The sequence below is a fragment of the Dendrobates tinctorius genome, unplaced genomic scaffold, assembly GCF_039654945.1.
Source record: "Dendrobates tinctorius isolate UK_male_01 unplaced genomic scaffold, ASM3965494v1 ptg000221l, whole genome shotgun sequence".
NCBI lineage: Eukaryota > Metazoa > Chordata > Amphibia > Anura > Dendrobatidae > Dendrobates > Dendrobates tinctorius.
Genome location: NW_027361888.1, coordinates 856,326 through 882,913, shown reverse-complemented (window position 1 = coordinate 882,913; position 26,588 = coordinate 856,326). Strand labels below are relative to the sequence as shown.

Genomic DNA, 26,588 nt, shown 5'->3' with positions numbered 1-26,588 from the left:
TGGATCCTATAATGAATGGGCAGCCAATGTAAGGACTGGCGAAGAGCGGACGCGTCCGAGTACCGATTACCCAGATGGACGATCCTGGCCGCTGCATTAAGTATGGACTGGAGAGGGGATAGTCGAGTGACGGGGAGGCCAATTAATAGAGCGTTGCAGTAATCCAGGCGAGAGTGGATCAATGCAACAGTGAGGGTTTTTGTTGTTTCCATAGTGAGAAAAGGGCGGATTCTAGAGATGTTCTTTAGGTGTAAGCGGCAAGAGCGGGCAAGGGATTGTATATGGGATGTGAAGGAGAGATTGGTGTCAAACATAACACCCAGACAGCGCACCTGCTGCCGGGGTGTTATTGTGGTACCACCCACGGAGAGGGAAATGTCAGATTTAGGGAGGTTAGTAGACGGTGGGAGCAGAAGTAGTTCAGTTTTGGAGAGGTTGAGTTTCAGATAGAGAGCGGACATGATATTGGAGACTGCGGACAGACAGTCACTGGCGTTCTGTAGTACAGCGGGGGTAAGGTCGGGGGAAGACGTGTATAGTTGTGTGTCATCAGCATAAAGATGGTACTGAAAGCCAAATCTGCTGATGGTCTGTCCAATTGGGGCTGTGTAGAGAGAGAAAAGAAGGGGGCCAAGGACTGAGCCCTGAGGTACCCCGACAGCAAGAGGAAGAGGAGATGACGTGGAGCCAGAGAACAAAACACTGAAGGAGCGGTCAGAGAGATAGGAAGAGAACCAGGAGAGTGCAGTGTCCTTAATGCCTAGTGACTGGAGCCTAGAGAGTAGGAGATGGTGGTCAACAGTATCGAAAGCTGCAGATAGGTCAAGAAGAATGAGCAGAGAGTGGTCACCTTTACGTTTTGCTGTCAGAAGGTCATTGGTCACTTTGATGAGTGCAGTTTCAGTCGAATGTAGGGGGCGGAAGCCGGACTGTGAAGGGTCTAGAAGGGAGTGAATGGAGAGGTAACGGCTAAGGCGGGAGTAAACTAGGCGTTCCAAAAGTTTAGAGATGAAGGGGAGATTGGAGACTGGTCTGTAGTTGTTTGTGCAGGATGGGCTGAGAGCAGGTTTCTTCAGTAATGGAGTAACGATGGCGTGTTTGAAGGAGGATGGGAAAATGCCCGAGGAGAGGGAGAGATTAAAGATTGTAGTTAGGTGGGTTGTGACGACTGGAGAGAGAGACTGGAGGAGATGTGAGGGAATGGGGTCGGTAGTGCATGTAGTCGGACGAGAAGAAGAGAGAAGTCTGGAGACTTCTTCTTCTGTGATGGGATCAAATGTGGAGAGTGAGCCAGGGGAGATGTAGGAAGGGATGGGAGTCACAGCACTTGGTGGTTGGGAGCAGATTTCTTGACGGATATCATCTATTTTTTCTGTAAAGTGGGAGGCCAGGTCATCAGCACAAATGTCTGTGATAGGGGCTTGTGCTTTTGGCCTGAGGAGGGAGTGAAAAGTGTCAAAAAGTTTCTTGGGGTTGTTGGCTAGTGAGGAGATCAGGGTGGTGAAGTAGGTCTGTTTGGCAAGGTGAAGGGCAGCGTTATAGGTTCTTAACATAAATTTGAAGTGAAGTCTTCTGGTGTGCGGGTTTTTCTCCATAGGCGTTCAGCACTCCTGGAGCATCGCTGGAGAAGTTGAGTTTGCGATGTGAGCCAGGGCTGTTTTACTCTGTGTTTGGAGGTTCTGAGGGTGAGGGGAGCTACTTGGTCAAGGGTGCTTCTAAGAGTGTCATTGTAGTGATGAACAGCCAGATTAGGACAGGAAAGAGAGGAGATTGGGGACAGAGATGAATGTAGGGAATCTGAAAGTGTCTGAGGGTTAATAGCTTGTAGATTTCTGACTGTGTGGTAGGTAGGAATGAGCTGGGGTGGGCGAGGATTTGTGAGCGTGAAGGAGAGAATGTTGTGGTCAGAGAGTGGAAGCGGTGAGTTGTTTAGGTGGGAGATTGAACAGAGCCGGCAGAAGACCAGATCAAGGGTGTTACCGTCCTTATGTGTCTCAGAGGTTGAAAGCTGTGAGAGGCCTAGAGAGGTGGTTAGTGATAGAAGCTGGGATGCAGATGTGGAATTAGGGCTGTTAATGGGGATGTTGAAGTCTCCCAGGATGAGGGTTGGTAGTTCTGAGGACATGAAGTGTGGCAGCCAGGCTGAAAAGTGGTCAAGGAAGTGGGTGGGTGAGCCTGGGGGCCGGTATATGACCGCTACCCTGAGGGAGAGGGGGCGGAAGAGCCTGATGGTGTGCAAATCTCTCCGTCATAGCCCACACTAATGCCAACAATTCGAGCTTGAAGGAAAAGTAGTTGTCCGGGTTGCGCTCGGAATCGTGAAGGGACTGACTAGCATAGGCAATCACCCTCCTTCCCATCCTGGACCTGTGACAACACAGCCTCAAGTCCGTGCAAGAGTCCGTCGGTGCGGAGAATGAACAGTATAGAGAAGTCCGCATAGGACAGTACCGCAGCTTCGGTCAGCGCTTTCTTCAAGTCACGAAAAGCCTTCTCCTGCCTTTCCTCCCAACAGATGGATTAACCCATCACATTCGGGAGTACCCCTTTCAGAAGCTTGAGCAGAGGTTGTACCACATGGTCAAAGTTCTTCACGAAGCGACGATAGTACCCCGTCAGTCCCAGGAACGCTCAGACATCTTTTACGGTCTCTGTGGTCGGCCAATCCTAAATTACCTTGATTTCCTCCCATGACTGCTTCACTCCTTCAGATGAAACAACATGACCTAGGTACTCTATCTGGGTCTGGAACAAGTGGCATTGCTGTGGTTTCACCTTCAGTCCATACTTCTGCAGACAGCTCAGCAATTGCTCTAGTCTCCGCAGGTGATCTTCAAATGAGGCAGCATATAATATGATGTCATCCAGGTAAATGAGTGTGGCTTCAAAGTTCAAATCACCTAGGCACCTCTCCAGCAGTTGTTGGAACGTACCAGGGGCATTGGCCAGGCCAAATGGCATCCTTTTGAATTCAAAGAGGCCCATAGGTAGTATAAAGGCCATTTTTGCCTGGTCCTTCTCCGATATGTACACTAGCCATTAGCCACTGGCGAGATCCAGCTTCGAGAAAAATTTGGCTTTCCCCAATACAGACAGAGATTCCTCAATCCGGAGTAGAGGGTATGAATCCCTCACGGTGCAGGCATTGAGTTTACAGTAGTCTACACAGAACCTTAGTGTCCCGTCCTTCTTTCGCACCAGCACAATGGGGATGCCCACGGACTTTGGCTCTCCCTGATGACGCCCGCCTGTAGCATCTGACCGAAGATCTCTCTTACTTCCTGATATAACTGAGGGGGAAACTGCCAATAACATTCTTGAATGGGTGCCGTATCCCCCGTTGGTGTTTTGTGGGTAATCGCTGTAGTGCAGCCAAAGTCATCGTCATGTTTCGCGAACATGGATTGGTATCGCCGCAGTAACTCTTCCACTTGTTGTACCTTGGTGGGGGTGAGTTCAGATAGTTTGGCACACATCTGTTCCAGTATGCGTCGACCCTCCTGGATGTATTGAGGTTCGGCTGTCGGAGAAGTGGTGACCTTTACCGACCACAGGTTTTCTGGATTTACTGCCAACTGTATGGTCTGTGGATGTATAATTTCTTGAGGTTATTCCCACTACCAGTGCCACTTCACCCCTGTGTGGAAGGACAAATTCCTGATCTGTCAAATTAACGCAGCATACAGGAACCGTCCCTTCACGCACCATGGCCAGTGTCCGGGCCGCTAAGAGTCCTGCAGGCAATTGTTACAGAGGGTTCCAACTGTACTTCTACCCCCTCTAGTGGGGCATGTGCTCGGACTGACAGTCAGTATGATCTGTCCTGGTGGTAGGGTGAGTTTAGTGGAGGCCGGCACAACCACTTTTTCTAATGTTTCCCCTGACTAGAGGCCTCCCTAAGCTTGAGCTGTACGAATTAACCATTGAAACACTTGTCACTGGGGGGTATGCGGACTCCACTGTTTCAGAGACAAATGAGAAGGTTCATCGATGAGCAGTTTTCCAAACTCTTTCAGGATATTCATCCCCAGGGTGACGCTTCCCCCAGTGTCAGCACTATACCCTTCCGTCCAAGATCTTTCCCTCACAAGGAGACCTGCATCCACACCACCCATGCGACCGGGATGGGCAAGTGGTTTGCCGCTGTCAGCTTCACTACCGGGCCCCACTCAGGCCGGAGAGGCTCTGGGAAGTGTCATCGGAAATACCCTTCAGGCATGGCATCGTGGTCACTTGGAACCCAGTATCTACCAGGCAAAGCACGGCTCGACCATCTAACTCGGCCCAGACCAACAGCCACGTAGACCCCAGATTTGTGGGACTTTCACTACTCCTTCCTTTCCATTCTGGTTCCGGGCGACATCCCCCAGGCTCGGAGCCCTCTAGTTTAACGGACGGTGCGGCCGGGACCCGTTCCTCCGTGGACGTTCCCTGGCCATATGTCCCACTTCTCCGTAGTTATAGCAAGCGAAGGGCCTCTGCCGGCGGAACCTTCTGGCATCGTTACGGGCTTCTGTTTCACTTTGGCCCCCGGCTGCATACTGACCGATTTCAACTTTCTCCTTCACTTGAGCCAGTAACCCTTGAATATTCAACAGCTCCTTTCTCATCTCTTCAACCCATTGGGGTTCAGCAACAGTCTTTACTGCTCTGCTGCATCACACCTCTGGACCTTCCTTACTGGGACTGTCACCCCCTGCTCCTGTTCACGTAAGCGGGCCTCTTTTCCTATGTCCGCAAAAGTGATACGAGAGTCCGCCCGTACCTGCTCTCTGAGTCTGCTTGGTCAGAGCATCCCGCAGCCAGTCACCAACAAGTCATGCAACACGACATCTGCTGACCCTATCACCACTCAGTCCTTTCTAACAATGGTGGTGTGTAACTCTTGCAGCACATTCATATACTGTGTAACTGTCTCCCCCTCTCTTTGCATGCGGCTAAACAGGCGAGTCCTAAGTTCTCCTATGTGAGTGGGGTCCCCATGGGTCACCTCTAAAATTTGGAGAACTTTGGTAAAACATATCACGATCTCGGGGGGTATGCAGCTTCACAGAGTCTCTAGCCTCTCCATCCAAAGCCTTAATGGCCACCTCGGCCTTGAGTGCAGGGCTCATAGGGTGCATTCTCATCATACCCCTCGTGCGCTCCGTCCAACTCCACAACATAGTATTGGACCCCGTATATTTAGGCAACTTACTCAGCATGGCCCCCCAGGGAGATACTGGTTCTGGGCCCAGCCGCCTGTTCTGCGGCCTCTGTGCAATTGGACTGCATTCTGCCGACTACGCCAAATGTAAGAGGGCACTGGAAATGAGGTTCGTTGGATGCAGTGAAGAGCCGGAGGCAGAGAAGGGGTTAGCAGGGTTTACTACAACAGGTTATTGTGGTACAAGGAATACTCCGCGCAGGGAGATGAAATCAACAGTGGGAAAACGCGGGAACACTGAGCACAACTACAAGATTTGCACAAAAACACAATATTTGGAATAAAGGTGTACGAAAAAGAGAGAACTTATCGCTTGCAGTTCTTGTTGTGGAGAGGCTGGAATATCTACCGCCGGCATCGTAAATCATCTACAATGTCTCTGACCCTGTTGCGGAGGGACGAAAAGTACTGTCTCCCGACCGTGCCCATGTATCCGGGCTCACTGGGCTTGAGTGCGTTGGAATGTAGAAACAGTCTCTTTTGTTGATTCCTCTGGAATGACGCAGTACACAAACAGCATGCATGCTTGCAGGCTGCAGCAGCATGCAAACCTCTGAACTAGTCGCTAGGAACAGAGCGAGTCAGATTGTCTTTCACTGAGAGCGGGAATGAGCCGTCCAGTAAAGGAAGGTCTGGGGACAGCTCAGTAAGGACATAGTCAGTGGGTACGTCAAACCGCTGGGGAATAGCTGATGAGGAATTAGCAGTCGGAGCAGTGGGGAAGGAGTCATCCTTCTCCTTCTCCTGTCGCCGTTCCCGACAATTCTCCCCTGTTCCCTCGCTCAGCCCCTTCTATCTCCCCCACGCCCCCTGCTGTCCAGTGCAAAGGTCCTCCCCACTCAAAGTAATCGTCCCTCAGCAACAGTGGTGACAGTCCCGATAGTTCCGGCCCCAAAGTGTACCGAGAACCGCTGACTCTGCCCTGGCTCATCTTCTTAAATAAGTATAGTAGTAACTAGGCCGCCAAATACTTGGGGGGCGGAGGAACATTCTGCCAAACTCTGTCACACCTTCTTAGGCTGGTTTCACATTTGCGTTTTTTAGCGCTGGAAAAAAACGCATATGTGCGCATGCGTTTTTTCCCCTATATTTAACATGGGTGCGCATACCTGCGCGCTGGTAAGCGCATGTATGCGATTTTCATGCGCTGCGTTTTTTTGGGGTGTGCGTTTGTATTTTCCAGACGCAGCATGTTGCATTTTTTGGCCCTGCAAAAAAGCGCATGCGCACATATGCGCACGTTTTGCGCTAAAAATGGCCATTATAGCCTATGGATGCGCATATGTGCGCACTGGCATGCTCATGTATGCGTTTTTTTGCACATGCGTTTTTTTTTTGTTAACCATGGAATTTAGGGGTTTAGGTTAGAGTTAGGGTTAGTTAAGGGGGTTTAGGGTTAGGGTCAGGGTTAGGGTTGGGGTTTGGGTCAGGGTTAGGGTTAAGTATGGTTTGGTTAAGGGTTAGGGTCAGGGTTAGGGTCAGGGTTAGGGTTAAGTATGGTTTGGTTAAGGGTTAGGGTCAGGGTTAGGGTCAGGGTTAGGGTCAGGGTTAGGCTTAAGTATGGTTTGGTTAAGGGTTAGGGTCAGGGTTAGGGTCAGGGTTAGGGTTAAGTATGGTTTGGTTAAGGGTTAGGGTCAGGGTTAGGGTTAAGTATGGTTTGGGTAAGGGTTAGGGTCAGGGTTAGGGTCAGGGTTAGGGTTAGTTAGGGTTTAGGGTTTGGGTTAGGGTTAAGTATGATTTGGTTAAGGGTCAGGGTTAGGGTTAGGGTCAGGGTTAGGGTTAGTTAGGGTTTGGGTTAGGGTTAAGTATGATTTGGTTAAGGGTTAGGGTCAGGGTTAGGGTCAGGGTTAGGGTTAGTAAAGTCATGGTTTGGGTTAGTGTGAGGGGCCACCTAATGTTGGAAAAAAACGCAAACGCGGTAAAAACGCATAAAAACGCTGCGTTTTTTTCATGCATGCTCATAAAAATGCTTGAAAAAAACGCAGCAGTTGTATGCTTTTGTATGCGTTTTTTCAATGCGTTTTTTTGCGGGAAAAACGCGCTGCAAAAAAAAGCAAGTGTGAAACTAGCCTTAGATGCCATGTTTGCTTTTCACATCAGCAAGTGGTTATACTGCTAGGGTTTTTGTTGCAGCCGCTCCTGTGCTGTCCCTGCAGTGTACATCTATGTTATGGGGCCCAAAAGAGTTAATTTGTAAAAAAAAAATTTTCACTTGTTAAAATACAATAATATGTCTTCTGCTTTTTTAATTTTTTTTCTCTCATTTTTACAAGAATTGTTGGAGCCAATTTTTCTTTTGAAACATTTTAATATCGGCTTTTTCTGGTGTTTTTCTTGTAATATAGGAAAGCCTAAGGCCAGAAATAAACCCCATAAATCACTGTACATGGAGACTTTGGGATCAGATCATTTCTGTCTGTGTTGATTGTGGAAACTAAAAATATTTTCTTAATTAAAGCCTCAAACTTCTGTGTGTGACTCAGAGCTGAGATCTAACGGGATAGAAGATTCCAGTGCGGGGAAGACGGGAAACCTTCATATAGACGGCCGGTGGGGATGGAGTCAGTGACCGACTCTGGCCAAATCTGTCTCTAGAGCCGCAGTAGAAGATGAAGATGTCGTCCTCATCATGAAGGAGTTATTTCTCATGTCGCGTGTAATGAATATCTCCTGCAGTATTGCTAATGCCGATTCCAGTGTCGGTAATGAGAGGAGAATTAGCGTTATGGAAGATGAGTCTATGAGGAACGTGTTCAGCTGCCGACTCTGAGGAGGAAACTGCTTGTTGTCTGTGGCCTAAATATATAGGTTTTATTAGTAGATGTCAGGGGAGAAAACTAAACCCTGTAAGATAATAAATCTCCTCATATGTTTCCCTTATTATCTCCAGTAATTGTATTATTACACAGGATTCTTATGATGTTACATCGGATCATCTTCTTCTCATTCAGGTCTCTACAATATCGGATCCTCTCAGTGAAGATCTTCTACAGAAGAGAATTTTCCTGATTTACCCATCAAGGATGGATATGGACAGAGACAAGATGGCGGAGAGGATGTTACACCTCACCCTAGAGATCCTCTTCCGTCTCACTGGAGAGGTGAGAGATTCTGATGACGTCACATTACATCATTCTTATCTATGGGAATAACAGATGGACAGAACTGGAGAGGTGAGGGCTCTGAAAATGTCTGTAGTGAGATTAATGTGTCTCTCCATTACCAGGATTACACAGTGGTGAAGAAGACCTCTAGTGATTGCTGTCAGGACCCTGTGTCTGAGGGATGGGGAAGACCCCTGAGCCCAATCACGGGGTCTGCACCTCACCCTCTGATCCATGAGGACATCAGTGACCTGAAGATCCTAGACCTCATCTACAAGATGATTGAGCTGCTGACTGGAGAGGTGACACTGCTGGGACATTATTATTATTATTTATTTATAAAGCACCATTGGTTCCATGGTGCTGTACATGAGAAGGGGTTCCATACAAATTACAGATATCACTTACAGTAAGCAAACTATCAATGAGAGACTGATACAGAGGGGAAAGGACCCTGTCCTTTCGGGCTTACATGCTACAGGATGGTGGGGAAGGAGACAGTAGTTTGGGGGGGTTGCAGCAGCTCCAGTGATGGTGACGCGGTAGCTCCAGTAGTGGTGAGGAGGCAGCGGGGATGATTGCAGGCTGTAGGCTTTCCTGAAGAGGTGGGTTGTCAGATTCCGTAAGAAGGATCCGAGTGTGGATAATAGCCGGACGTGTTGGGGCAGGGAATTCCAGAGGATGGGTGCTATTCGGGGGAAGTTTTGGAGGCGGTTGGGTGAGGAGCGAATAAGTGTGAAGGAGAGAAGGAGGTCTTGGGAGGACCAGAAATTACGTGATGGAAGGTATCAGGAGATTAGTTCAGAGATGTATGGCGGAGACAGGTTATAGATGGGCTTGTAGGTCAGTATTAGTAATTTGAATTGGATACGCTGAGGGAATGGGAGCCAGTCAAGAGATTTGCAGAGGGGAGAAGCGGGGGAGTAGCGAGGAGAGAGATGAATTAGTCAGGCACAGAGTTAAGGATGGACTGGAGAGGTTGCAAGGGTGTTAGCAGGGAAGCGACAGAAAAGGATGTTGCAATAGTCGAGGCGGGAGACGATGAGGGCATGCACAAGTAGTTTAGTAGATTGAGGGTTGAGGAAGGGACGGATTCTGGAAATATTTTTGAGCTGGAGGCGAAAGGAGGTGGAGAGAGCTTGGATGTGCGGTTTGAAGAAAAGGGTTGAGTCAAGGGTTATTCCAAGGCAGCGGACCTCCAGTAGTGGGGAAAGTGTGATGTTGTCAATTGTTATAGAAAGGTCGGTTAAGGAAGATCTGTGAGATGGGGGGAATGATGATTAGTTCAGATTTGTCCACGTTGAGTTTGAGGAAGCGAGAGGAGAAGGAGGATATAGGTGATAGATACTCCGGGATTCTGGAGAGCAGAGAGGTGATGTCTGGGCCAGAGAGGTAGATCTGAGTATCATCAGCATAAAGGTGGTACTGGAATCTGTGGGACTTTACGAGTTGCCCCAGGCCAAGTGTATAGATTGAGAAGAGTAGGGGTCCTAGAACAGAGCCTTGGAGGACTCCCAACAGAGAGAGGGTGGGATGAGGAGGTAGTGTGGGAGTGAGAGACCCTGAATGTGCAGTTGGAAAGGTATGAGGAAATCCAGGATAGGGCGAGGTCTTTGATGCCGAAGGAGGAGAGGATCTGTAGTAGGAGGCAGTGGTCAACTGTGTTGAAAGCAGAGGACAGGTCTAGAAAGAGGAGTATAGAGTATTGTCCGTTAGCTTTTGCTGTAAGTAGGTCTTTGGTAATTTTTGTCAGGGCTGTCTCAGTGGATTGATGGTGGTGGAAGCCAGATTTTAGATTGTCAAAGAGCAAGTTAGATAAGAGGTGGGAGGAAAGTTCAGCGTGGACATGCTGCTCCAGGAGTTTAGAAGCGAATGGGAGCAGCGATATTGGGCGATAGCTGGACGTGGCTGTTGGGTCGAGGGTTGGCTTTTTAAGGATAGGCGTGATTGTGGCATGTTTGAAAGCAGAAGGGAAGGTACCAGAAGTTAGTGATAGGTTGAAGAGGTGGGTTAGGGATGGGATAAGTGTGGTGGTGAGGTTGGGGTGGAGGTGGGATGGCAATAGGGTCAAGTGCACAAGTGGTGAGGTGTGATTTGGAGAGAAGATGAGCAAGCTCCCCTTCAGTGATGTTAGATAGGGAGGTTATGGGGTTTGGGCATTGGTCTGGTGTGCAAAAGGGTTGTGGTGGTTAAGCAATAAAGACTTGCCGTGTTTGGTCTATCTTGTTTTTGAAGTGTGCGGCAAAGTCCTCTGCAGAGATGAGGGAAGTCGGAGGAGGCAGTGGTGGGCGGAGGAGGGAGTTAAAAGTATTGAACAACTGTTTGGGATTGTGGGATAAGGAAGATACAAGGGATGTAAAGTAGGCCTGTTTAGCAGAGGTGAGGGCAGATTTGAATGCAAGTGTTGCTTGTTTTAGTGCAGTGAAGTCGTCTTGCGAATGTGTTTTCTTCCAGCATCGTTCTGTAATTCTGGATGCTTGCCGAAGCTTTTTAGTGGTGTTATTGTGCCAGGGTTGTCTATTGATTCGTCGCACTCTGTTATGCATGACAGGGGCGACTGAGTCCATGGCTGATGCAAGAGTAGCATTGTAGAAAGTAGTTGCAGTGTCTGTGTCGTGGAGCGAAGATATGGAGGACAGTGGTAGAATAGAGTCAGAGAGTGTGCGAGTGTCTAGATGTGAGGTTTGTGCGGGGGTGCGCATGCTGCTGGACATGGGTGACAGGTGGAGAACAGGGATGAGAAAGTGCGTAGATGGTGGTCAGATAGAGGGAGAGGGGAGGTGGTGAAGTTAGAAAGAGAGCAGAGGCGGGTGAAGACCACGTTTAATGTATGTATGTCCGTCTGTGCGGGTTGCTGAGGAGGACCACTGAGTAAGTCCAAAAGATGAAGTAAGGGACAGGAGTTTGGAGGCTGATGAATGGTGGGTGTCAATGGGGATGTTGAAGTCACCCATGATGATGGTGGGAATGTCAGCAGAGAGAAAGTGAAGGAGCCAGGTGGATAATTGGTCAATGAAGGCATTGGTCGGGCCTGGAGGTCGGTATATGATGGCCACTTGGAGGTTGGAGGGAGAGTAGATGCAGACAGAGTGGACTTCAAAAGAGGGGAGGATAAGGGAGGGTAGAGGTGGGATTGGGTTGAAGGTGCAATTGGAAGAAAGGAGAAGGCCCACTCCTCCAGCATGTCTGTTGCCAGGGCGAGGAGTGTGGGTGAAGTGGAAGCCGCCGTAACACAGCTCAGCAGGGGAGGCTGTGTCGGAGGGTGTCAGCCATGTTTCGGTGAGGCCAAGGAAGGAAAAATTATGAGAGGTAAAGAGGTCGTGAATCACATGGAGTTTATTGCAGACGGAGCGGGCATTCCAGAGTGATCCAGAGAGTGGGAGCATGGTGGTGGGCGTCAAGGGCACGGATTTGAGGTGGGAAAGATTTCTGGTGTTTGTGTTGGTTTGGGAACGATAGAAGGGGGTAATAATGGGAGGTGTGGGTTGTGGGGGTCCAGGGTTGGGAGATATGTCGCCAGCAGTGAGGAGAAGCAGAAAGAGGGAGAGCATGTGGGAGAAGGAGGGTGGGTGGCTTGTTTTGTATTTTATTAGGAGAGCTCTGAGGTCGAGGAGCAGGCCAGCAGAGGAGGTCAGGTGGGGAGGCCAGAGGGAAGAAGAGATTATTATTTGGTTAGCGGGTGCTGGGGTTTGTGGATATCGAAGGAGAGTGAGTAGTAGTGGAGCCAAAACTGTTAGTGCGTATGTCAGCATGGTGAGAGTAATTTAGAAGGCAAAAGAAATTTAGAACATGTAAACGCAGTGGTTAGTCGTACCTTCTGGTCACTTCAGGCTCATTTCAGATGTTATCCTTAGAAGACATCCTTGGAATAACAGACCGAGGTCAGGCAGACCTCTTAAGCCCCCGTCACACACAGCGAGATCGCTAGCGAGGTCGCTGCTGAGTCACAAGTTTTGTGACGCAACAGCGATCTCATCAGCAATCTCGCTGTGTGTGACGTATCAGCGACCGCCCACCACCATTTATCGCTGATCGTGCTCGAATGCCCTGGACATTTTTTTGATCGTTAGTCTCCCGCTGGCCAGCACGCATCGCTGCATGTGGCAGCATGAGACGATCGATCAGCGAGCTGGTATCCAAGGTAAACCGTGGGTAACAAGTGCGCGTGTCGCTTAGTTACCCGCTGTGTACCTTGCATACTGGCTCCCAGCGCCAGCACGCTGGTATCCAAGGTACACAGCGGGTAACTAAGCAACGAGCATGCTTGTTACCCGAGTCGTCGCTGGTCTTGATCGCTGATGAGATCTGCTTGTTTGGCAGCTCACCAGCGATCATATAGCAGCACACCAGCGATCCCGACAAGGTCATATCGTTGTCGGGATCGCTGGTGCATCGCTATGTGTGATGGGGGCTTTAGTCTGAATTTATACTAAACAGCATATGAAAGGGCCCAGGTGTGATCTGAAAGGAAGGAGCAGTAGGGGGACTGGATGCAGACACAGGAGATGATTAATTAGAAGTAACAAGAGGAAATGCTAAGGGAGATAGTATTGCAGCCAGAACACATACCATTGATAGCAGACAGATTCAGAGGTGATTGGGGTTCAGGAAAGATGTGTGATGATGGTATTGCAATCAGAACACATACCATTGATAGCAGACAGATTCAGGGGTGATTGGGGTTCAGGAAAGATGTGTGATGATGGTATTGCAGCCAGAACACATACCTGTGGATGAAGCAGATCGATTGTCAGAGTGATAGTAATAATAATGAAGCATCTATAGCAGGGAGTCATTTTCAGGCATATTTCAGTTGTTAGCCTTAGAACGACATCCTTGGAATGACAGACCGACATTATACAGTAACACTATTAAGGGATCAGGAGGATGACGGTATCATTGTATGTGTCAGGTTCCTATAAGGTGTCAGGATGTCGCTGTCTATTTCTCCATGGAGGAGTGGAAGTATTTAGAAGGACACAGAGATCTCTACAACGACGTCATAATGGAGGTTCACCAGCTCCTCACATCACCAGGTAATAGACAGGACTAAATACACACGGCCTATAATTATCTGTATGTAGAGAATGAATTCAGTCCCTGTATGTGTTTCCTCCAGATCTATCCAGTAAGAGGACAACACCAGAGAGATGTCCCCGTCCTCTTCTTCCACAGGACTGTAACCAAGAAGATCCCAGTGCTCTTCAGGATCATCAGGTAGATGGAGATAAGGTGTCAGGAGATCTCCTCTATGATGTGTAGACAGCTGTGAAGGTCTTGTGCTCAGTCTTGTTTTATCCATGATGATTTAATGAGAACGGTGGAGATGGCAGGATTACAGCTGACACTGACATGGAAATTTGATTGATTAGGTAGATATACCCTCGTGCGTGCTGTGGCCTGTCCTAATTAGACAGAGTCTTATTGAGCGCTCAAGGAAGGAAAGATGCCACACCTAGTTAGCAGCAATCCATTCCAGCAAAACTCTGGAAGTTTATTGAATATACTTGGTTTTATCAGTTCGTACAAAGGAGTGGTTACTCATTAACATAAAGGCTGAACTTCTTATCTAATTCGTCAGTTTAAATACATGTACATATATGGGTGTCCGACCTGAGGTGATTTAAGAATCAGATTATTTACTGCCCCTTGTCTTACAATGTCAGCAATGTTCAGATATTGGCTGGTACATCTGGCCTTACTTCCTCTTCTGTATGTCTGGGACAAATGTCACAAGACAATGCTATCATGAGTTAACATCAGCTCCCCAGGCCCTGGCTCATGGGGTTAGGTCATCTTTAGCAACTGATTATAAAGTTCAGGACAGCTGTGACTATATCTAGGCGCATATGAATGAGTATATAGAGTATATAAGTATATAGCCTATAGCAGGCAAGTGAAATCTAGATGAAATACATATACATATATATTTCCATAACAATCCCCCCTTAGATATCACTTGCCCTAAAGTCCTGCTCCTGGCCCAAAGCGCTGCAAGTCTTTTATGCTGCCAGTGGTTTGACGCACGCCTAGCGCATACATCCTCCTCTGTACAGACTTTCGCAAATGGGCGGTCAGGAGATCTGTCCCTAACGGGGGTTTTGTGCAATGTAATCAAAGTCTCTTAGTTAGCAGTCTATGCAGTCAGTGCATGTGTATTCTCTATCAGGTAGGTAATTTATTCAGTCAGGTAGGTCATCCACGGCATCATTCCAGCTCAGGTGTATCTTCTGGTATGAAGGCCTTTTCCTGCAATGCGGTGCGTGGATTCAGGTGGGGGTTTTCCTTCCAGGTTGGCGGCGTCAGCACTTGGAGAAGGGCCATCAAATCTGGGATCGAGTGCTTCTCTTTACGGACTTTTTCCACCAACACTCAGCAGTCTCCTGACCTCAGGGTGTGCATACCAGGCACCGAATCTGGACCTGGCAATGAAGGAGAAAACTCGAGAATGGACATTAGAAAGATTCTTGATAAATTCAATTACACATGCAGACAAAGTATCATTTTGCATAGTCAACTGCTAAGTAAAGAATACCCCTAACATGGGGGGTAGACCCAAATCAAGTTTCATATTGGTGACAGCTTTTTCTGAGCCTATGGGAGTGTCTAATGTCAGGGTTTGTCTGTCTCTTGGGCAAATTTTTTAGCATGCTGCTCTTGAATGTCCCACCTAGTCTATGGTGTAGGATGGGGTGGGAAGTGTGTGTAGGCCTAAATCTAACCCTACTGCTGATCAGATCTCTTGTGTCAGGTTTTCTGTGTATGTGGGTCCCTGATCACTTGCTATTGCTTCTGGAACCCCCATATCTGCACACTATTTTTGAGGGTAGCTTCTTTGCAGTAGTCTTCGCCAACCGGATCCTTACTGGGAAGTCTTCAGGCCAGATGATGTGGGGGAACTTTTCCCGCTTGTCCGATGTTGAATTTGTCCGAGGCCAAACAGCTGCTGGGAATTTGGCTGTTAAGGTGAGAGTCCAGTCAATCAGGTCATTCATCTGTGTCGTCAGTTCTGTGCGGGGGCCATGTGCCCATTGAACCGCCGTAGGGTACACACTTTGAGGTAGACTGGGTCTGTCTTGAGGTAGACGTCTTGAGGTAGACATGTTTGAGGTAGACAGGTTTCTTGGAGCCCAGTGCTTTTGCCCTACAGCATCCAGCTTTCCTTCTCTTTCCGAGTCTGATCATGCTACTTCTTGTACAGGCTTCGGGAAGTCATTTTGTCAGGCTTTCTCGTCTTCAGTCGTCTTGTAGTAGCCGTCCGACTCTACGACCTCTCCCATTTTCCATATTGTCTTCCTCTTGGCTGCTTCTTTGGCTGCCACGTCTGCTGTTGATGCCCCGTGTCTCTACTGTGTTCAGGTTTCCGTGTGCCTTGACCTTCAACACTCCCACCACTTTTAGTAGTTGAAGAGCGTCCAGCAGGTCTCTGATGGCTCCATGATGCTTCATGGCCGATCCGCTTACTGTGATGAAGTCTCTTGCAGCCCAGATGGGTCTGAAGTCGGGTGCCATGTCATGCGAGTACCTGGAAGTTTTGTTCCTTGCAATGTGGCAGACCTTTCGTCAGCTCTACCAGTTCCGCTTCTTGGGCTGACAAACTTCTGGACCATAGGATGTCTTGATGGCTGGTCACTGCACATCCCGTGTGGAACCTTCTTTCATCATCTGCAAAACTGGAGCCATCTACAGTATCTTGCAGACTTTTCATCTGAGGGTCCGTAACCGCATCACCCCTTGGAAGTGGGAGTAGAGACAGGTAACGGCTGAGAGCACTGAAAAGTGGTGGAGAGCAGCCTTGTCAGGAGGGCGTGTGCTGCAGATATTGTTTTCATGCAGGAGGGCCCCCCCTTGCAACTGGATCCAGACCGGCTGAGAGGTAGTCTAGAGGCCTCTGGTTTTCCTCGGCGGGTCTGTTTTAGGCCAGTAGCATGACCTTCTCCATCCTTGTCCTTCCTTTTCTGTTCGGCACAGACGGGATGGCTTCTCATAGTCAGGGAGGCCTAGAGCTGGCGCAGAGACTATGAAGTCTTTCAGTTTCCTGTACGAGATGAAGGCTGCAATGCGTTGATGCAATTGTGCAGAGGCTGCATTAAGCCTGGAGCACCAGGGATCCAAGTTCTGCAGTACGAGACTGGACCAAGGAAGGCCTGCATCTTCGGAGTTGTTGAGGGAGCCATCTTCTCCTCCGCGGTCTTCCGGTCATCTGTCAAGTGTTTCATGTAGTGGGCGATACGGTGTCTTCAGGAACTTGCTTTTTGACACCACTGGACTCTGTTTCGCAGAACTTACGTTGCTGCTCCGTCAGGCAGAGTAGAGGAGACATGGAAAGCGCTGTGCAGGTAGCGATGTCGATGACTTCTGCATGCTCCGCAATCCAGTTGACGGGGATGGAGGACAATGCTCTGGCGAGCTGTGAAAGGCTGTTCCGGGCCCTCTTGGGCATCACTGTCCATTTGTTTCGCACCCCCCTTGTGCGTTTTCAGGAACTGGTCGTCCAGGTGGGGGGGGGACATTGAGGAGAGCTTCAGGCAGATCCATTGCCATGAGCACCGTTGCTGTGGCTGGCACATTTGTCAGCAGAGTGTGCAGATCTGGCACAACTGGGGTTTCAAACACGGTTGCTTTGTTCACAGCCCTCAGGTTATGCACCATTCAACCCAGTCTGGTTCTCCTTTCACAGTCTTCCTCTTGATTGAGAAAAGCTGGGACTGCATGATGATTCCCATGAGTGAGGCGGCTCAATCTGGCCTTGCTCTTCACAGTGCCGTGAGTGACTCCCATCTTCTGGCAGAGGGCCAGCAGGAAAACAAGCCGTTATACTGGTGACCTCTTCATCAGAGATGACGTCCAGCTGAGCTTTCTTGCTCTCACAGGGGGTCTCTTTGCTGGGGCGTCTTCTTTACCAGCCTGCAGCAGTTCCTTTCACCCAGCTTGATCTCAGGTCAGCTTTTGTTAACCAGTTTGAGGAGCTAAGTGGTTGTCTTCCAGTCCAGGGCCTGGATTAACTTCAGGGAGCACCTTCAGAATCTTGTCCAAGATGATCCTCTGGCGCTGGAGCTGGAAGCAGTGCAGCCATCTCACGGAGCGGGTGTGGTCCCTCTGGGTTGAGAGTTTTCCTGGCCCATGCCAAAGTTCTTAGGCCATTTCTTGAACCGCAGTTCCACTTAGACCTCCAGTTGGTCAGAGGCAGTTTGGCTCTGGGTGATGAGCAGCGGATGCTGGGCCTTCTGAGCGTCCGGGGTTCCAGACTTGAGTGACACCCACACTGGCACAACTTGAAGTCTCCCTTGGACCATAGGCTTCCGGGTGCTATGTCCAGCACCTCCTTGGGTAGACCTGAACCGGTTGTTCGAGCGAGGCTCTTGTAGGGCCACCAGCATGGGCATGATTGATTCTTCCTGGGCCTGGGGTGGAGAGGAGGTCAAGGTCACATTTTCATGGGACACTTTGGTCACCTTCAGTTCATGCAGTAGGTCTGCTCTCATCAGGTGTGGTGGGCAGGTCTCCACCATAAACTGGAACGGGATGGAGTGTCCTGGCTGTGTCCACATGCTCAGGGTCTTGCAAGCTGGGGAACGTCTGTCTTGACCTGCAGTCCCTATATAAGACACACAGTGCTCTGATAGACTGGTGGGGTCGGGGATTTTCACTTCTGACTGCACCAGTGTCCACAAGGAAAAATATGACAGCCCCCAGTGATTTGAGGTATTGGGTCCGCTGACGGGGTTTCACATGTCAGGGGCGTGACGTCTGGCGGACCTGGTTTGCTTCTGTCCTATGGACAGGGTTCTTCATTGTCTTCTGTGTTTCTTTCTTGGCCTATTCCTCCGCGGGATGACCTGGGTTCCTGGGGTGCTGTGCACTGGTTCCAGAAATGGCCAAGGTTGCCACAGTTGAAACACTTGCTAGCTCTCCTGACTCTGTGTGATAGTTGCTCCTTCACGTCAGTGGCCACCACAGGAGGGCCTGTCCTCTGCACTCCTGGGAGGGACTCAATTCTTCTGGCTACTGCGAGCAGGACATCTACTGCTATTGTCCTGTACTCAGGCCTGGCCACTATCAATAGTTTCTTGATTGGTTTTCTTAGTCCATGCACAAAGGCTTGTGCCAACATTTGTCCGTGTATCTGATCATGAATAGTGAAGCCTTAAATTTGGAATACTTGCCTCACTCTGCCATGAAACTCGTGTACAGACTCTGTCTCGGCCTGGCTCATGTTATGCATGCTGAGTGCTTGTCTGGCTTTGGCCCACTCTCTGAGCTGTTCAATTAGCTTTGATCCTGATTCCCAGGAATGCACATCTAATTCTGATGGAAGCTTGAAGTGTTCCTTCATGATTGGCCAGAGTGTTTCACCTGCTTTTATCTCCATTATGGACCAGAGATCACTCCAGGTTGCAGCATATGTCTGCTGGCTCTGCTGCATTCTTCGGTAAAATGGCATTGGGTCCATATCTGGGTTTGGCAGATTTCTTAGAATACTGAACACCTGACTAGGGGTGAAGGGCACATAGTGTAAGAGTTCTGGCTCTATCTGCCTCTGCCTACTTGGTGTCTGTGAGTTTCTCCTAGTACTATGAAGCATAATCTCCTCTTCATGTTCATCAGAGGAGGAACTGTGCCATTGTGTGGGTAGTACTCCCCCCTTCTGAGACTGCAGCTCCGTGTTAGACTTAGCAGGTGCAGTCTCTGATGGCACACACCTCCCTTCTGCTAGCTGTTGTATAGGGAGGGCACCTGTTTTGTTATGTGTGGGGAGTGATTCACTTTCTTCTCCCGGTGTCATAGCTGTCTCTTTAGAGAGGGTGCCTTGTGGAAATAGGGACACCTCATTGTCTGGATCTGGCACTGGGCCAGCTGGTGACGATGAACTGAGAGGTGGGTGGGGGAGAGAGGAGCAGGGGAGGGTGGAGGAGAGATTTGGAATAGGAGGAGAGTGGGGAGGAGACAAAAGAGGAGGAGAAAGTGGAGATGAGGGGGATGAGAGATGATGTTGGTGATGATGGTGGAGAGGGAGGAGAGATGAGAGAGAGAAGGGGGAGAGATAGGTGGAGATGAATAAGATAGAGGAGGGAGAGAGAGATATGGTGAGGGAGGATGAGGTATAGGAGGAGAAATAGATGAGAGAGGGGAGTTGGGAGTGAGAATAGCGGAGATAGAGGGAAGAGAGAGGTGAGAGAGATGGGAGGAGGGAAGAGTGGGGAGAGAGGAGATGGTGGGGGGAGCGACCTGCTGCCCCCCTTCTGCCATCACAGAAGGCATGCTTAGATCTGTGGTACCTCTCAGACGGCACAGATTAGAATGCCGCTGAAAACACTTTTTCTCTACACGTAAAAAAAACAATCCTTTCCTGTTCACACTATCTGTTAGCACCTTCTACGCTGTAAAATCCGCTGTCACTTTAAGAAATGCAGACGGCAATTACTAGCTACTTCCCTTTTTCCTTTCAATACATCATGCCATGCTACAGCTTTAAAGGAAACTGTTCTTGCAAAACCACATACTATGTCTGTTTTAAAAACTGAAAAAAGTGATCAAAACTTTAAAAACTTTGCAACCCCTTTTAACTTGCTTAAAAAGGAATGAAAAACAAAACAAAAATATTTAGTAAAAAATTTCAAAAGTAGTGGACACAAAATGGAAAATCAAAATTGACAAGAGAACACAGGAATAACCAAAAGCAGGCAAAATTTCTGTTATAAACAAAATAAAGGAAAAGGAAAAATGTCTGAGAAGTGAAAATCAAAAAGACTGAAAACAAAACTCAAAAATGGAAAAACCCAAAAGAAAAAGAGAAAAATGATCAGGGAGTAAAAGATTTTTAAAAGGAAAAACAAATCAAAAAGTTGATAAAACTTAGAAACCACTTCGAAAAAATCAAAGATCGATGCAAGTACACTTCCAACAATATAAAAAGTGTGCTGACTGCAGAACACACACACTTCCCTTTTTTCTGCCTGCGTCTCTCAGTGAAATCTTCTGAGAACAATGGAAGAGAGAGAAAAAGAAAACCTAACGGAGACTGCAGTGATATACTCAAAAAGACCCAACTTTCACGAAAATGCTCACACTACAGTAACAATAATCTCCACCAAAAATGCAAGATAAAGCATAAAATAGGGAAAAGCAGAGTACAAATATGACAATATGAAAAAAATATATATATATTTCAGGGGCACACCCTGTAGGCAAAAGAGGAAGTGTACAATAAAAAAGGAAAAACTTTATCTCCTTCAGATCTTTGTGGAGAAGTGCAGTGGAAAAAACAGGTTGATGCACATATAGACGTCTGGGTAGAGATCGAAGCCCTTGTTTTGTGACACGTATGTCAAACAGCTGCTGGTAACCCATAACTGCTAACCACACTAGGTGCACTACGCTTGGTGACCCGGGAATGTTTACCACGCTGTTTCGGACGTCCTGGCTGGCTCGTCCATAACAGGAATGTGATAAATCCCACGAAACTGCCACCACCTGATACCTGGGCCGGCTTCTCCTGTCCTTCCCTGTGACCAGGTGTGTTGGTGGCAATTTGTCAAGTGGTTTGGCTTGCAATATTTCCCCTAAGCTAACACCACCGCGTGCCTGGCGTGGGCGCTGTTGTCCATTCCTATGCACAGGTGTTTATTGTGATAGCTTGATGTGAGATTCGCCTTGTGATAACTCTGTAAGACCCCACCACCTGTCCCTGGGCAAGGCTTCTCCTGTCCTTCCCCTGTGTCCAGGTGTATTTGTGAGGACCTATCTGAGCGAGTCAAACTACCCTGTTATCAGTTTCCCAGCAGCCACAAGCACAAATCAGTCACCGTGTTTCCACCAGCTCTCTCCCGGATCAAAACACACAGGACCACAGCAGACACTTAGCTTATCCCAGGGTTTGGATAAGGGTGGACTTTTTTACACTACCTTGGTTTGGTGACCACACTGACCGGCTAGAGTTGCTGACCCGGACTGGGCACAGGGAACATTCAGGTAAGATAACTAGATTTTCTTACCTTACTTATGGAATTGCGCAAATCTCCGTTCCCATGAGCCAAGGCCTTGGCCGGCACCTCTGTCCTCTCCGGTCAGCAGGATCCCCTTGCGTTTTCGTCCACAGCCTCGCGTCTGGGCGCCAATTGGCATGGAAATTTGATTGATTAGGTAGATATACCCTCGTGCGTGCTGTGGCTGAGTCTTATTGAGCGCTCAAGGAATGAAAGACGCCACACCTAGTTAGCAGCAATCCATTCCAGCAAAACTCTGGAAGTTTATTGAATATACTTGGTTTTATCAGTTCGTACAAAGGAGTGGTTACTCATTAACATAAAGGCTGAACTTCTTATCTAATTGGTCAGTTTAAATACATGTACATATATGGGTGTCCGACCTGAGGTGATTTAAGAATCAGATGATTTACTGCCCCTTGTCTTACAATGTCAGCAATGTTCAGATATCGGCTGGCACATCTGGCCTTACTTCCTCTTCTGTATGTCTGGGACAAATGTCACAAGATAATGCTATCATGAGATAACATCAGCTCCCCAGGCCCTGGCTCATGGGGTTAGGTCATCATTAGCAACTGATTATAAAGTTCAGGACAGCTGTGATTATATCTAGGTGCACATGAATGAGTATATAGCGTATATGTTGTAAGTATATAGCATATAGCCTACAGCAGGCAAGTGAGATCTAGATGAAATACATATACAGTTGTGGCCAAAAGTATTGACACCCCTGCAATTCTGTCAGATAATACTCAGTTTCTTCCTGAAAATGATTGCAAACACAAATTCTTTGGTATATTATCTTCATTTAATTTGTCTTAAATGAAAAAACACAAAAAGAATTGTCCTAAAGCCAAATTGGATATAATTCCACACCAAACATAAAAAAGAGGGTGGACAAAAGTATTGGCACTGTTAGAAAAATCACGTGATGCTTCTCTAATTTGTGTAATTAACAGCACCTGTAACTTACCTGTGGCACCTAACAGGTGTTGGCAATAACTAAATCACACTTGCAGCCAGTTGACATGGATTAAAGTTGACTCAACCTCTGTCCTGTGTCCTTGTGTGTACCACATTGAGCATGGAGAAAAGAAAGAAGACCAAAGAACTGTCTGAGGACTTGAGAAACCAAATTGTGAGGAAGCATGAGCAATCTCAAGGCTACAAGTCCATCTCCAAAGACCTGAATGTTCCTGTGTCTACCGTGCGCAGTGTCATCAAGAAGTTTAAAGCCCATGGCACTGTGGCTAACCTTCCTAGATGTGGATGGAAAAGAAAAATAGACAAGAGATTTCAACGCAAGATTGTGTGGATGTTGGATAAAGAACCTCGACTAACATCCAAACAAGTTCAAGGTGCCCTGCAGTCCGAGGGTACAACAGTGTCAACCCGTACTATCCGTTGGCGTCTGAATGAAAAGGGACTGTATGGTAGGAGACCCAGGAAGACCCCACTTCTTACCCCGAGACATAAAAAAGCCAGGCTTGAGTTTGCCAAAACTTACCTGAAAAAGCCTAAAACGTTTTGGAAGAATGTTCTCTGGTCAGATGAGACAAAAGTACAGCTTTTTGGGCAAAGGCATCAACATAGAGTTTACAGGAGAAAAAAAGAGGCATTCAAAGAAAAGAACACGGTCCCTACAGTCAAACATGGCGAAGGTTCCCTGATGTTTTGGGGTTGCTTTGCTGCCTCTGGCACTGGACTGCTTGACCGTGTGCATGGCATTATGAAGTCTGAAGACTACCAACAAATTTTGCAGCATAATGTAGGGCCCAGTGTGAGAAAGCTGGGTCTCCCTCAGAGGTCATGGGTCTTCCAGCAGGACAATGACCCAAAACACACTTCAAAAAGCACTAGAAAATGGTTTGAGAGAAAGCACTGGAGACTTCTAAGGTGGCCAGCAATGAGTCCAGACCTAAATCCCATAGAACACCTGTGGAGAGATCTAAAAATGGCAGTTTGGAGAAGGCACCCTTCAAATATCAGGGACCTGGAGCAGTTTGCCAAAGAAGAATGGTCTAAAATTCCAGCAGAGCATTGTAAGAAACTCATTGATGGTTACCGGAAGCGGTTGGTCGCAGTTATTTTGGCTAAAGGTTGTGCAACCAAGTATTAGTCTGAGGGTGCCAATACTTTTGTCTGGCCCATTTTTGGAGTTTTGTGTGAAATGATCAATGTTTTGCTTTTTGCTTCATTCTCTTTTGTGTTTTTTCATTTAAGAAAAATTGAATGAAGATAATACCAAAGAATTTGTGTTTGCAATCATTTTCAGGAAGAAACTGAGTATTATCTGACAGAATTGCAGGGGTGTCAATACTTTTGACCACAACTGTACATATATCTTTCCATAACAACACCAGTGACCGGAGATAAACTTTTTACCTCCGATCACAGCTGAGCGGTCATGCTGTGTTCTGACAGTGTGGGAACCGCGGCTCTGTGACCGGCGGAGATGTTTACCGCCAATCAGAAGTGCTACACCGGTGTTTACCACACTGCCACACAGCTTGGGAAACACCGGCTTTTGTGTTGTGCATTTTCCGCTATATTCTGTGATTAAATCAGCAAATATTGCAAATTCGGCGATCGTGGGCCGAGCATTGAAATATTCGCTCATCTCTCGCCATAATACTGTGTGAGGTGTTGTGGGGCCGTCATACTGTGTGGGAGACCTCATACTGAGCTACATGGCCACACAGGAGAACAATTTCCTTGTGATGAGTCAGATAGAAAGTGAGAAATCCAGGCCTTTGGTCTATCTGATTGCCGTCCTCCTGAATTGATATGGTGTTGTGTGCCAGGAGGGAGACATCAGATAGTACGTTCTGAAGGAAAGCAAAGATATAATGGCAGTAAGAATTCGGATTCCAGGCAGGGAGCATAGCGGAGACACAGAGCAGGAAGAGGTCATTAGCTCAGGTTTGCTGCACTATTGTGGCTTATAGTAAAGGTTATGTACCGCCGCATGTCACCGGAAAGTTCCTGACTGCATAACGCAGAAGAAGCATTCATAAAGTGTTGTGCCTGCCATCTGATGTATATACTTCTCATCAAGGTCTTGTTAAGTAAAGGAAAGTCTATTTTTGAACTTTGGTCTCCCTCATTCATCTCCATACTATCTGGTCTGGGCCTACAACGACAGCAGCAATCTGTGGAGTCGGGAGTTATGACTCTGCCAAATATATCTGTTCGGGCGGTGTAGAAAATTGCTTTGGAAAGGCTTCTGGGATCGACTTTGAGATTGCCCCTTGCAGACCTGGGGGGCTGGACCCTCATCTGACCTTGTACTCCATGGGCACACCGCTGGTGAAGGTTCCGTGTCTGCCTGCTGCACGCGCCATCTTCCTACTCTGTGGTGACGTCACCGCTACCCGGTGTTCGGGCGGTGTGGAGATTTCCTTCTGAACAGCATCTGCGTCCTGCCTTAGGCTTGCCCCTTGCTGACCGGGGTGTTTTGCCCTCCTCTGCTCAAGTTAAGGCAGGGCACATCGTTGGTGAAGTTCCTGTGGAGGACTGCTGCGGGCGCCATCTTCCTCCACCTTCAGTGATGTCCCCAGGCGCGACCAATCAGCGACGCAGGATTTCCGTTACAGACAGACAGAATTAGACGATTATATAAATAGATATATATATATATATATATATATATATGTTATATATAGCTGACCCGTGGAAGCGCTGTTAGGCCGTCGTCAGAGTTTACTCGCTCCTTTCTTCAGCCTCCCGGCCATGAAGTTTTAAACTTTTGCTACAAATAAACTACGGACTTTCAATATGGATCAGTGGGTGCTGCAGTCCTTACTTTCTTTGATGGTGAAATTATATATATCTAATATATAAAGCTCAAGTGTGTATGTATGTATGTGTGTATGTCCGGGATAGGCATCTGCACCGTCGCAGCTACAGCCACAAAATTTGGCACAGTCACACGTCTGGACCCCGAGAGTGTCCTAAGCTATGTTGTGAGGCGAAATTTTAACCCTGCACGTTCCAATTCACCAAACAATTTTGCCCCTATCTACATACTGGAGAAAAAGTGTGTGCACGTCAAGCCCCGCCCCTCATTATGATGTCATAATGGTTGCCATGGCGACGCTGATGTCGTCATAGGTTACAAGCCCCGCCGCTCATTATGTCATAATGGTTGACTATGGGATGGAGGATGTGTGATGGGTATATGGGCACTGGACTATGGGATGGTGGATATGTATGACGGGTATATGGGCATGGGACTATGGGATGGAGAATATGTATGGTGGGTATATGGGCACGTGACTATGGGATGGAGGATATGTGATGGGTATATGGGCACGGGACTATGGGATGAAGGATGTGTGATGGGTATATGGGCACTCGACTATGGGATGGCGAATATGTATGATGGGTATATGGGCATGGGACTATGGGATGGAGAATATATATGATGGGTATATGGGCATGGGACTATGGGATGGAGGATGTGTAATGGGCATGGGACTATGGGATGGAGGATACATATGATGGGTATATGGGCACGGGACTATGGGATGGAGGATGTGTAATGGGTATATGGGCATGGGACTATGGGATGGAGGATATGAATGACTAGTATATGGGCACAGGCCTATGGGATCGTGGATATGAATGACTGGTATATGGGCACAGGCCTATGGGATCGTGGATATGAATGACTGGTATATGGGCACGGGACTATGGGATGGAGGATATGTATGATGGGTATATGGGCACGGGACTATGTGATTGAGGATGTGTGATGGGTATATGGGCATGGGACTATGAGATGAAGGATGTGTGATGGGTATATGGGCACTCGACTATGGGATGGCGAATATGTATGATGGGTATATGGGCATGGGACTATGGGATGGAGGATGTGTAATGGGTATATGGGCACGGGACTATGGGATGGAGGATATGTATGATGGGTATATGGGGACAGGCCTATGCGATCGTGGATATGAATGACTGGTATATGGGCATGGGACTATGGGATGGAGGACATGTATGATGGGTATATGGGCACGGGGCTATGGGATGGAGGATATGTATGATGGGTATATGGGCACGGGACTATGGGATGGAGGATATGTATGATGGGTATATGGGCATGGGACTATGAGATGAAGAATGTGTGATGGGTATATGGGCACTCGACTATGGGATGGCGAATATGTATGATGGGTATATGGGCACTCGACTATGGGATGGCGAATATGTATGATGGGTATATGGGCATGGGACTATGAGATGGAGGATATGTGGTGGGTATTTGGGCACTGGACTATGGGA

General features: G+C 48.0%; 1 protein-coding gene across 1 annotated transcript in view; it reads left to right on the top strand.

Moving 5' to 3' along the window:
- The window catches only part of LOC141058939 (uncharacterized), a 78,345-nt gene that overhangs the window by 29,292 nt on the left and 22,465 nt on the right, over positions 1-26,588 (top strand). The window contains exons 2-5 of the mRNA XM_073555152.1: positions 8,158-8,307; positions 8,433-8,612; positions 13,223-13,346; positions 13,430-13,527. Coding sequence (XP_073411253.1) covers positions 8,230-8,307; positions 8,433-8,612; positions 13,223-13,346; positions 13,430-13,527 — 480 coding nt within the window. The 5' untranslated portion in view covers positions 8,158-8,229. The remainder of the gene's footprint in view (positions 1-8,157; positions 8,308-8,432; positions 8,613-13,222; positions 13,347-13,429; positions 13,528-26,588) is intronic.